At 40.8% G+C, this 13,260-nt stretch overlaps 1 protein-coding gene across 1 annotated transcript in view; it reads left to right on the forward strand.

Annotated features, from left to right (window-relative positions):
* The window catches only part of IL12RB2 (interleukin 12 receptor subunit beta 2), a 93,315-nt gene that overhangs the window by 57,997 nt on the left and 22,058 nt on the right, over positions 1–13,260 (forward strand). The window contains exons 10-12 of the mRNA XM_049879540.1: positions 5,817–6,008; positions 11,149–11,247; positions 11,338–11,496. Of these exons, the coding sequence (XP_049735497.1) occupies positions 5,817–6,008; positions 11,149–11,247; positions 11,338–11,496 (450 nt within the window). The remainder of the gene's footprint in view (positions 1–5,816; positions 6,009–11,148; positions 11,248–11,337; positions 11,497–13,260) is intronic.

Genomic DNA, 13,260 nt, shown 5'->3' on the forward strand with positions numbered 1-13,260 from the left:
TGAATGATTAAGGCTACAGGAGTAATTTGGAAAGGCAACAGGAAGAACGTGATTTGTATGCAAAGTTTCGAAGGAGAAAAACATGCCCTGACAAACATCGTTGGGGAGAGGAAATTTCAGGCTGTTCCTAGCAAGTATGGTGACTCAGAGGCTGAGGCTGTGGACAATGCAAAGTGGATTTGCTTAGGTAATTCCAGAGAAAGCAAAAGCAGTGGTTAGACAAGCTCTTTGGCAATATTAGCCAACCACCTGGCATGTTGTTGTTGTTAGGTGTCGGTTTCAACTCATAGCGACCCTATAGGACCATAGGGTTTCCAGGGAGCAGCTGGTGAATTTCAACTGCAGACCTTGTGGTTAACAGCTGAGCTCTTAACCACTATGCCACCAGGGCTCCTCATCACCTAGCATAGGGTCTTCCAAATCTTAGGTGCTCAAAAAATATTTGCTGAGTGGATAAATTTGATTCCCCCAGACAATCCCATGGCATAGTCAGGACAGCAAATACCAAAGCGAATGAAGGAAAAAAAACCACCACTAGGGAATTCCAGATCCTAACGGGGTGGCCAATACACCGGCTGTAGGCTCTCACCACCAAAGCCCTGAAAATGCCGCAGGAGAGAGAGGGAGGTGGATGGCCAAGCTCCTGTGTAATGGGGAATGTTGTTAGCTGCCAGAAGCTGGATTGAACAGGGACAGGTCATGAAACAGGGAGAGCAGTGGGAGCACTTTCTAGTTATACTCCTTCTTTTTTTTTTTCTTGCCCACATTGTCCTGGGCTGATCATTGCGCAGCCACCTCTACCCCCGGGGACAGGGAAGTGACTGCAGTTGCTGCAGCTGGAAGCAGCACAGCAGAGCAGAGAAGCTTCAAGGAAGCCCTGGAATTCAACTGGGGAGGGGAGCTGAGAACAGAGTGCCTGTGAGCTGGCTGGCATTTCCTCTTGCCACCCACCCCATGAGCCTGGCAATTACAAAAGAGAATAGCAGCCTTCTCCCCCCATGAATAGTGTGTGCAGTGGAAACACTGATAGGTTCTAGGGGTGCTAGGTATGCCTACAGGGAACCTGGGGACTGAGAGAGGCTCTACGTGCTGGAGCTCTCCTCTCTGAAAAGCTCTTCTTCCCTGCCTTAAGCTTACCCAGAGTAGCCTGAGTACAGCTAAGCCTTCACTCCTCCCTCCATGAAAAAAATAAAGGCCAAGGTTGCTGATCAACCCAAAAAAACAAAGCATGATCCCAACGGAGAAAATTAGGTGAAATCTGAGGAACGCAAGTACTGAAAAAGAAAGGCAACAAACAGAACAATCTGTACCATAGGAAACAGAACTAATGCAACAGAAAAAACAAGAGTTTAGAATAAACATAATAAATGTCCTTATAAAGATTAAAAAAAAAAAAACTAGAAACATAAATCAGAGACAGATGGAGGTGAGGAAGCCGCAGATAGAGAGATTCAGTACTAAAAGTATATTATTGAAATAAAGAATTCAGTCAATGGATTAAGTAGCAGAAAAGACTCATCTGAAGATTGAATTAGTGAGTGCAAGATTGGTGGACACACTCTTCCAGAAGGCATCAAAAAAGATGAAAGAAATTGAAAACTGAAAAAAAAATTAAAATACTGAAAGAACAGAAATAGAAGTGATGATAACCACCTCAAAGGAGTTCCAGTAAGAGAAAGAAATAAATGGGAGTGAGGAAATATTTGAAGACTAATGATCAGAAACATTGCAGAATTCACCTCAGATCGCGAGGCCTCAGAGAGTAGTAAACTGGACATAAGAATTTTTTTTTTCTCGTTTTATAGTGAAATATAAGGACCTCAAAGTCAAGGGGGAAAATTCTAAAAGCATTCATGGAGAAAAAACAAATTACCTACAAAGGAACCAGAAGGACATGAGGTATCTCAACAATAGCAAAGCATATAAAAATATGGCAAAGTAATATTTTCAAATTGAAGACAGTAAAGAACTTTGAATCTGGAATTTTTTGTCCAGCTAAACTGTCATTTAAAAATAAGGGAAATAAAGGTAATGAACTCAGAGAAGTGAGAAGTAAGGAAATAATAAAGGCAAGGACAGAAATCAATAAAATGGACAATAATAATAAATTTTTAAAACCCAAGAGAGGTGGTTGGTAAAATCTAAAACTGTTTTGTTGAAAAGCCTGATAAGATAGACAAACTTCTGATAAGACCAATGGGGTAAAAAAGAGAGAGATGATGCAAATAAACAGAACAACAACAACAAAAAAACCAGGGGAAAGAATATTTTTCCCCAATAAACTTTAAAACTTAGATGAATAAAATTTGGGAAAAATATAAAATGTCAAAATTAGCACAAGATTAATTTTTTAATTGATTAAAAGAATAACCATTAAAGAAGTTGAAATAAGAATCAAAAACTTCTTCATACGCAACATGCCCTCACTAAAAAAGCTCCAGGCCCAGACTGTTTTACAACTAAACTCTAAAAGTATAGATAATCTCTACTATTCAAGTTGTCACAGAAAATAGAAAATAAGGAAAGCTTCCCAACCTACTTTATGGGACTAATTTAACTTTGTTATTAAAAACACATAAGGACAGTACAGAAAAATTGTGGGTTACTATCATTGTGAACATTGATACACAACCTAAATAAAATATTAGCAACTTGAATCCAATATACATATTAAAAATTAATGCAGAATACAACTATTGGCCTCTACTCAACTGGAGCAAAAGAGAAAGAAGGAAATAAAAGACTCAAAGAAGAAACTAGTCTTCAGGACTAACACTCTATACCTTGAATCACAGCCTCATCTCCCCTGAGACCAGAAGACCTAGATGGTGCTTAGCTACCGCTACCACTATTCTGATCAGGGGACACAATAGATGGACCCTGATAGAATAGGAAAAAAATGTAAAACAAAATTCAAATTCTTAAAAAGTCCAGACATACTGGACCGGTTGAGACTAGAGAAACCCCTGAGACTATCACCCTGAAATAACCCTTAAACTTTGAACTGCAACTACTCCCGGAGATCACCTTTCAGCTAAATACCAGATTGGCACAGAAAATAAATAATATCACCCATGGGAAGAAAAAGGACTTTAACTTTATTGGTAATATTCTACTTCATTTAAATTAAAAAAAAATGGAAACAAAATAAAAAATATTAAATGTTAAAAAAAAATTAGTGCAGACTGATCAAATAGGGTTGATCCCTATTTGTGTCTGTGTAATTTATCGCATTAATACTAAAAGAGAAAAAGAAAGGCTACCTTCTTAACAGATGCAGAAAGAGAATTTAGCAAAATTTAACACCATTTTATAAAAACTAAAACTCTTTGAAAACTAGGAATAAAAGAGAGCTTAATACTTTTTGAAGACTTTCTATCAAAAACATGCAACAAACCTCATATTAATAAAGAGACATAGGCACATTTCCTTTAAAATTAGAAATAAGATAAAAACGGAAAAGGAAGAAGTTTAATTAAAAGATTGGAGGAAGAAAACCAAACCCATTGCTGTTGAGTCAATTCCAACTCATAGCAACCCTATAGGACAGAGTAGAACTGCCCCATAGAGTTTCCAAGGAGCGCCTGGTGGATTCGAACTGCCGACGTTTTGGTTAGTAGCCATAGCTCTTGACCACTATGCCACCAGGGTGTTCATTGGAAGAAGGAAATATGTTAAATTTGCAGCTAATATGATTGGTTTCATAGAAAATTCAAGAAGGCTAGTTAAGAGACAAATTATTAGAGCTAGCAGGTTTTTTTTTTTTTAGCATGTTTACCAGAAATAAAATCAACATACACAGATTAAAAGTAAAAAAAAAGAAAGAAAGGAGTAGAAAATAAGATGCCACTTAGATAGCAAACTAAAAGGATAACGTATCTAGGAATTAAGGAATTAACCTAACAAAGAATGCATAAAAAGTTTGAGGAAGTTTTAAAAACTCCAATAAAGGGATATAAAAGGAGATTTGAATAATTGAAACAAACAAAAACCCAGCATTTTTAATGGGGCAATTTAACATTGTGACAATATGAATTTCTCCCCTCAATTAAACTATAAATTTAATTTCAATAAAAATATCAGCTGGAATATTTGGGGACTCTGACAAACTGATTCTAAAAGTTACATGGAAAAGTAAAAAAAAAAAAGGCTCATGAATAATACCACTTTGAAAAACAGAAGAGGAAAAAGAGGAAGAGACTTTGCCAACCAAATAGTCAGATATTACAAAGCCTGATAAAGTGGCAAGTATGTTCTGATGAAGAGGCAGACCCAGAAACAGATCCATGAGTATAGGAAACTTGGTATATAATAGGGATGGTATCACAAATCCACAGGGAATGGAGGGATTACTTAAAAATGGTTTTGGGAAAATTGATTGGCTCACTATGTGAAAAATTAATCAAGTTCAACCTCTTCCTCATACCGCTTTTAACAAAACCTTCGGATGCATGTGGATCAAAAACCTAAATGTGAAAAGCAAAACTAATTGCTAATAGGAGAAAATGTGACTGAGTAGCTTTGTGAGCCCAGGAGGGGAAAGGATTCCATACACGAGACCCAAAATGCACAAACCGTAGATAACGTTTACCTAAATCAAAGTAACTACGCGCAACACACATCATAAAGTCATCAGACTGTTGAAAACTGAGAGGTGATTAATTTCTAGAACACAAAAGGCATTTTTGCAAATCAGAGAGAAGACAGGAAACTCAACAGAAGAAATGAGCCATGTAAATGATTAGGCAGTTCACAGAAGGGGAAACCAAAAGCCTAGTAATATGTGAAAAGAAGCTTAGCCTCATAAGAAATCGGAAGATAAAATTAAAACCTCAATTAGATACCGCTTTACTAGTATCAGATTGGCAAAAATTAGAAAGTCAGAAAATACCAAGGGGGAAATGGAAACTCTCTTGTTTTCCCTGTTGGAGGTCAACTGATGGGCTATTTTCGAGAGCAAACTGGCATTATTTAGTGAAATAATAATGTGCATTTACTCTCTAAGTGAGCAATTCTGTGCCAGTGTACCCGGAGGCACTCTCACATTACACACAAGAGGCATTAGCAGGGAGTTGGGGGGAACTTGGAGACTGGCCAAGGAGCGGGTTTAGGCAGCAGTTTGAATAAATGAGCTGGATATAACAGTAGGATGGGTTATATCCCAGAAACATAACGTTGAGTAAAAAAAAAAAAAAGAAAAAGCATTAGATTGATCTCACGATACGTTCCATGAAAATAAAATACAAGCACAAAGCAATACTCACTTTCAAGAATACATATATTGTCTAAATAAACAATGGAATCCCTTGGTGGTACAAGTAGTTAATGTGACTGGCTGCTAACCAAAAAGTTTGAGGTTTGAGTCCACCCAGAAATGCCTCGGAAGAAAGGCGTGGCAATCTACTTTGGAAAAATCAGCCGTTGAAAACCCAGTGGAGCATGGTTGTACCCTGACATATGCAGGGTTGGAATCGCCTCCACTGCAACTGTTCCTTCCCTCCCCCGGTTAAATAAACAACGGAAGATGGATTTGAAGGACGTAAGTTACATTCGCTAGAGCAGGTGCTTATGGAAACGCAGGACTGGAAAGAGGAACGGAAGATCAAGGGGAAAATCATTTTAAAAATAACACTACACGGAGTTCTTACACAAGTTGATGATGCTAGTTTGCCCTGAACTGAGAAACAGGTTGAATTTAAATGTGTGAACCTGAACTCCTTTAAAAAAAAATCATTTCTTCCTAAAGCTTTACTGGGATGAGTTTTCTGTAGATCTTTAGCCACTGCAATTTTGTCCCCTTTTCCCCTCCTCCAAAGGACTGCTGGCTCCTCGCCAGGTCTCTGCGCACTCAGAGGACGTGGACAACATAGTGGTGACTTGGGAGCCTCCTGGGAGGGCTGTCCAGGAGTATGTGGTGGAATGGCAGGAGCTCCATCCAGAGGGCGGCACGCAACCCCCTCTAAACTGGCTGCGGAGTCCATCCTCCAGTGTGTCTGCTTTGATTTCAGGTACCTAATTATTCATTTTCCCTCTGGAGTGTTACTGAGTTCACATTTGTTTGGGGAAACTGCTGGACTCTGCCTCAATGACAAGAGGCTCCATGGTAAGAGGGAGTAGGATGACCTAGAGTCCATCAAGACAGCACCTCAAAATTCACCAGTGCAGCCACAGAAGGCCAACTGAGTGTCTGACAAATTCACTATTTAAGGGAAATTCACATGCCTAGCATAGTGGAGCCCTGGTGGTGCAACGGTTGAGGGCTCAGCTGCTAACCATCCCAGCGGCTGTGTGGGAGAAAGACCTGGAGATCTCCCATAAAGATTACAGCCTAGAACACCCCGTGGGGGCAGTTCTACTGTCACATGAGGTCCTTATGAGTCAGAATTGACTCAGTGACACCCAACATCAACTACAGCACAGTGTCCAATAAAATGAATGAATAATTGCGTAGAGAACTAAGTGGAAACTGGTCAGTGTGATGGACACCTTGACATTGAGAAGCTCTTTTCATTCTCAAAATAACCGTGTGCAGTAAAAAAAAAAAGTTATTATATCCATTTTACAGATGAGGACACCAGGAGATCTAAGTTTCATTCCCAATTCTGTCACTTATACGTGTGATAATAAATCCAGAATTACCTTTGTAATGATTAGTGCCTCTGATCCTCAGTTTCCTAATGTGTTTATAGTTAGACTCAAGTGAGAGAGAGTAGTTGAAAATATATTAAAACGGTTGGACAGAACTTAATGTCATTTTTAAGCAAGAGGCAGTTCTGCATAGTGGTTAAAAGTCTTGATTCTGGAGCAGGATTACTTGGGTTTGAGCCTAGACTCTGTCACTTACTAGTTGTGTGATCTAGGGCAAATAACTTCTCTGTGCCTCAGTTTCTTTATCTGTAAAATGGGGATAATTGCATGACGTACCTCATTGGGTTATTGTAAAGACTCAAAGAATTAATACACTGAGAATGCTTTGAACAGTGCCTGACACGTTTTAAGTGCTCAATAAATTTATCTGTTGCTATTATATGTGACAGAGCTAAGAATTGAGTAGGTTTTTAAACGCTTAAGTCCCATAATATTTTCATTAGACCATGACAATCATTAGGCCTGTCCAGCAGGATAAACACAAACCTGTTTAAGAAGACAAGACTTGCACGAATGAAATAAACAGAGCACACGTATTGATAATACATAAGCCCATCCTTTTATAGCCTGGGTTGCTCAGACTTCTAGCAGGTTGTGTTTTTTGTTCTGTTTTGTTTTAATTGTGGTGAAAATATACATAACAAAACATACCTTACTTCAACAATTTCTGTGTGTAGAATTCAGTGACGTTGTGCAGTCATTCTCCCTATCCTCTTCCAAACCGTTCCACCACCATTAACATAAACTCAGTGCTCCCTAAGCAAAAATTCTCCCTTTCCCCCTCCCTTCCACCCTGTTGTTATTAGTTGCCATTGAGTCAATTCCAACTCATGGCAACCCCATGTATGCAGAGTAGACCTGCTCCTTAGGGTATTCAATGCTATGAACTTTCAGAAACAGATCACCAGGCCTGTATTCCACGGCCCCTCTGGTAGGTTCAAACTGCCAATCTTTTGACCAGCAGTCTAGTGCTGAACCATTTGTGCCTCCTCAGGACTCCCTCCTACCCTTGGTACCTACTAGTAGTCTTTGGTTCCTATGTATTTGCTTATTTCATGTCAGTGAGGTCATACAAACGTGTCCTTTTGCGACTGACTTGCTATCAAGTTTCATCCATGTTGTGGCATGCATCAGGACTTCATTTCTCTTTATGCCTGAGTAGTATTCCATCGTGTGTATATACCACATTTTGTTTATCCATACTGCTGTTGGTGGACATTTCGGTTATTTCCACCTTTTGGCTATAGTGAAAATGCTGCAATGAACATTGATGTACAGGTTTCTGTTTGCGTTCCTGCCTTCACTCCTTCTGGGTATATAACAAGGATTGGGATTGCTGGGTCATATGGTAGTTCTATGTTCAACTTTTTGGGGAACTGCCAAGCTGTTTTCCATGTTGGCTCTACCATTTCACATTCCCACCAGCAATGGCTGAGAGTTCTCGTGCTCTGTTTTAGTCACTATACTTAAAGAGAATGCTACCTTAGATCACCTAGTGTGCATCCAGGGAAGGTGAACAAGTCATTGAAAGGTCTGGAACTTTTTATCTAGAGACCATTTAGCCTGTAGAAGAGAATTCTAAATGAGGTTGGAGTGGGGAGGCTTGATGGCTGTTGGTGGCTTTGACTGGTACACGTGAGAGAGCACGAGTCCTTTGCGGGTCCAGAGGGTAAAACTAAGACCCCTGCATGGAAATTATAAGAAGGCAGATCTCAGCTCAATTTGATAAAGAACTTTCTTCGCGTTGATAGTCTCTAATAGAACAATCAATTGCCTCTCAAACTATTGTGCTCTCTGTCCCTTGAGTTGTTGCAGTCAAACCAGTTTTCCTTAAGGCCTGTTCTGCTCTTCAAATCAGAAACACAGTGTATCAAAAATGCCCTTGCTGAACTCTAAAACACTACAGAATTGTAAACACTTACTATAGGCTGTTTTAGGACTAAGCCTGGTGGGGCAGTTTGAACTATACAGTACCTACAATTCCTTCCTTCTAGAAATTCTATAATTCTACTCAAATATCATAAAATAGATGACAAAAGAATGTTCAACACACTTAGGAAAATAAAATGTTATTAAGTACTTTAGATATGTTCATTGAATAACATTAATATACTAATGGGTAAAATAATTAATTAAAGCTGTTTCCGTGCTTAAAAATACTTGGTTAGCTAGGATTTTGCATTTGTGTCACATTCTGGAAATAAATACTTAAAAAAAAATCAGGTTATTCACATGTATCATGAATTTTAAATGGCCCTCTCCAGTCAGTAAGGTGATTTATTGCCATTGGAACTTCACCAGCCTTCTCCCAGCATCTGGGGCAGAAGTGGGTGTCTTGGAGCAGGGCCCGAATACAGTCCAACTCCTGGATTATAAGTTGTTTGGACCAGTGCCAGAGGCAGTTCTGTCCTGTCTAGGTGAAAACTGTTCTGACCAGACAGAGCCACTCCTCTTGTGAATATGCAAACATTAAGGTATCTAGAACACCTTCCTTGATGCCTAGACCAGTTGGGCCCCTCTTGTACCAGCTCCTGTTCTCCTTCCTATATGATTGTTGTTGTCGTTAGGTACCATCGAGTCAGTTTCAACTCACAGTGACCCCATGTGTGACAGAGTAGAATTTCTCCGTAGGGTTTCCTTGGCTGTAGTCCTTATGGAAGGAGATTGCCAGGTCTTTCTTGCACAGACCGCTGGGTGGGTTCGAACCGCCAACCATTTGGTTAGCAGCCGAGAGCTTAACCAGGCAGCATTTCATTCCGTTGCGCCTAGGGTCGCCATGAGTCAGGGGCTGACTCCACAGCAACTAATGACAACAAAGTTAGAACCAGGCAACAAGCCTGCCAAGGTGCGAGGTTGCTACCTTTATGGAAAGAAAAACGTTGGCTAAGTTAGATGGCGCGAGGATGTTCTGCCTCCTTCACTAAGAGTGGGCTCTTCGTAAGGGGAAGCCTATAGCCCCTGAAGCAGCACTTACCAAGGCCTCTGCCTTGAATCTCATACCTGGCAGAATGCAATTAAACCATTTGCCTCCTGAGCTCGTCTGAAACTTCCAGGCCTCAACATGGCACAGTGGCTGGTTGGCCACTTTCATGACTAGGGGCAGAAGAGCAGGCACTAGGAGCATAAGGCTACTCACCAGCCCATCCCGAGTGAAATGTTCCATATTCTGTGCTGTCCTTTGGGCGTCTGGGCCTAGATGTCGCCCACGAGGAATCTCTAGGTTACAGGACTGAGCTGACTGTGCCCTTGCCTCCATCTCACTCAGTCCATGAACTCAAATTGGATCTGGCACAATCATCACCCACCCGTGGCGTGCGTTCTGATCTTATTACGGTCTCTTCCGACAGTACTGGTTGCACATCTGAGCTTTATGTGCCATCTACTTGTTGGGATATTTAAGGAACTGTGGATTTTCATTGAAATTGCACACAATTTAGTAAATTATTCTTTGACATAAAATTCCTCTTCCCAGAAAATGTTAAACCCTCGTCAGTTGTCAGTATAGGGGACCAGACCTACCTATTGACAGGGTATTAAACAATATTGGGAGTAGCCGACATGATACCATAGTTACCTAATAAGTATTGTTTCTCTTTTTCCTTAAAATTCTAGTTTGGAGTTTAAAGATATGTCATGGGCAGTATCAATGAAAGGGATTTTTTCTTCACAGGAAGTAGAAATCTGAGATTCATGGAAATAAGGAGCTTTGTCAGGCAAGAAGAGTGACTTGCCAATAAGCTTTAGGACCAACAGAAAATTGCAGTGCGGCTCTCAGAAAGCTAGAACAGTCCATCAAAAAGAGAAGAACCAAAATATACCAGATGCTGTGTTGCATCCCTTCTGACTCCTTCCCCAGGAATCTTCCAGAACTGCCAGGCTGTGAAGCCTCTGAGCTCTAACTGGAATGTGGTGAGGGAAGGAAGGAGGAGAGCTTGCCCACAGTATAATCTGGCTCTGCACTGTCAGACCCCAGTGAGCGTCTGCGGAATTGTAAGAGATGCCCAGGCTCTACGCCTGCAAAACACCAGCCTCGCATATCTGTTAAACAGCAAATTATTTACTTGTAGAAGTCAAAGGTTTTTGTTTTGTTTTGTTTCTTGAAGGCAAGTTTTGTTTCAAAAGTAGTCTGTGTTCACATGTCTGTGTGGTTATAGTGAACCCCCTGTTGGAACTTGTAAACCTCTAATCTCCTTCTCTGTTACCATGACCTGGTTTGTTTATATCACAAACTCAGGTTTATTTTGGTTTTTTTGGGTTTTTTTCTTCATACTTGGGTGTTGGGAGCAGTGACTTCCAGAAGCCAGCAACATGGCAAAAAAGATGCTGAGAGTTTGTAACTTAGGTCATCCCCTCACCTTCAGTCTAGACTTGAACCACCTGCAAATGAAGGAAAAGCAAGAAACGCCATCAAGAAGCCTGTATCAGATCTGAAAATGGGTGCCTTTAGTGACTCACTCGTGATGCCACATCTGTTACAATAAGAAGTCTCTTTTCTTGCAGAGAACATAAAACCCCACGTTTGTTATGAAATCCACGTGTATGCACTGTCAGGGGACCAGGCAGGATGCAGCTCCATTCGCGGTAGCTCTAAGTGCAAAGGTGAGTCTTGGGACCTTTTGCCAAATTTTGCTTTGGTTTAATGATTTGTATTTGGAGGGTGATGAAAGCCTCCTGTGTTCTATTTCTCAGCACCCTTGAATGGCCCCCATATTAATGCCATCACAGAGGAAAAGAGAGGCATTTTAATTTCATGGAACAGAATTCCAGCCCAGGAGCAAATGGGCTGCATCCTGCATTACAGGATCTACTGGAAGGAACGGGACTCTGATTCCCAACCTCGGCTCTGTGGTATGTGTGAGAACCAAATGCAGTGGGGCTTTCTTGCTTAAAAAAAGTAGGGAAAACACTGGAACGAGCATGTGCATGGGCACATATGCACACAAGTGCTAGCACTGCGCCTGGCACTTAATAGGTACCCAGTGCTGTCAAGTCGATTCACTAAGTGAATATTTGTGAAATTAATTGAGTGAAAAAAATAAAAGACATCTAGACACATTGTTGGTTCAGTGGTAGAGTTGAGGCCTGGGTTCAATTCTCGGTCAATGCACCTCATACGCAGCTACCACCGATCTTTCATGGAGGCTTGCTTGTTGCTGTGATGTTGAACAGGCTTCAGCAGAGCTTCCAGACTAAGGTGGACGAGGAAGAAAGGCCTGGTAATCTACTTCTGAAAAACCAGCCCATGGATCACAATAGTCCAATACACAACTGATGACAGAGATGGCACAGTCAGAGACCAACTCAACAGCAGCTAACAACAACAAATTTACACGCACACAGACATAGTCACTGAATGTGAGTTGCATGCTGAACAAATTGCTAAGAACACAGAAGTGAAAAGCATGGACTAGACTCTCAAGTTGCTCAGTTATATGGGGAGACAGTGTTTCAGAAAGCAACAAAGGCGCCTCAGTACTACATAGGCCATGGAGGTGCACAAGTAATGCATATGGAGAACCTTTAAATCTCCACATTTGTAAATACCCATCATAACGTATTATTTTCTCCCTAAAATGATAAACTACAACATAATTAAAGCAACTCTTTATGACCCATAGTTACTCTGTGTTTAAGACTAAAACAATTAAATTCTGGCTGGAGCATTATCTCGATGATTTCATGGATCACTCATATATGTAATAGCTCCATGTCACTTGCCAGATCTGATGTTCCATCTTTGATTTATTCAGAGCTTTATTCCCTTCCCCACCCCCTAGGTAGGAGCAAACTCTTTGGTGTAGTTCTACTCTGCACCCATGGGGTCTCCATGAGTTGGAATCAACTCAACAGGAACTAACAGCAACAACTAGGCACCTGCATTTTATAGGTTCCACAGGTGAATCTGATGCATAGCCATTCCTCTGAAAGTTTGTTGATACTGTTACACGCATCAATGGCAAGCTGCCCCCCTTTACTGGAATACACATTGTACTTTGTTACTGCTTGGTTACTCTCCAGGAGATGAATTGACACAGTGGCTGCAACAATGGGCTCAAGCATTAACCGTTTCAAGGATGGCACAGGACTGGGCAGCATTTCCATTCTGTTGTACGTAGGGTTGCTGTGAGTCGGAACCAACTTGATGGTGCCTAACAACAACAATGACAACTTGATTGTCTTCACCAACAGACTCCAAGCATTATGAAGGCAGAAGTCATGGCAATTTTTGTTCACTATTGTCTCCCCTGTACCTATAATAGGGCCAGGCACATAGTAGGTGCTTCATCAATACTGAATTTGTTGAATAACAAATGGTTGAACACTGTGAAGTACCTGGGTGGTGCAAATGGTTAACCCACTTGGCTGCCAACGGAAAGGTTAGAGGTTCAAGTCCACCCAGGGATGTCTTGGAAGAAAGGCCTGGTAATCTACTTCCAAAAAAATCAGCTGTTGAAAACCCTGTAAAACATAATTCTGCGCTGACACACATGAGGTCACCATGAGTCAGAATTTACTTGATGGTGACCAGTTTTTGTTTTGGCTTGGTGTTGAATACTGCTCCCACGCTTTGTCAAACAAGTGGAGATTGTTACGTAAAAACTCATTTTCAGC

This window comes from Elephas maximus, chromosome 3 (genome assembly GCF_024166365.1).
Source record: "Elephas maximus indicus isolate mEleMax1 chromosome 3, mEleMax1 primary haplotype, whole genome shotgun sequence".
Classification (NCBI taxonomy): domain Eukaryota; kingdom Metazoa; phylum Chordata; class Mammalia; order Proboscidea; family Elephantidae; genus Elephas; species Elephas maximus.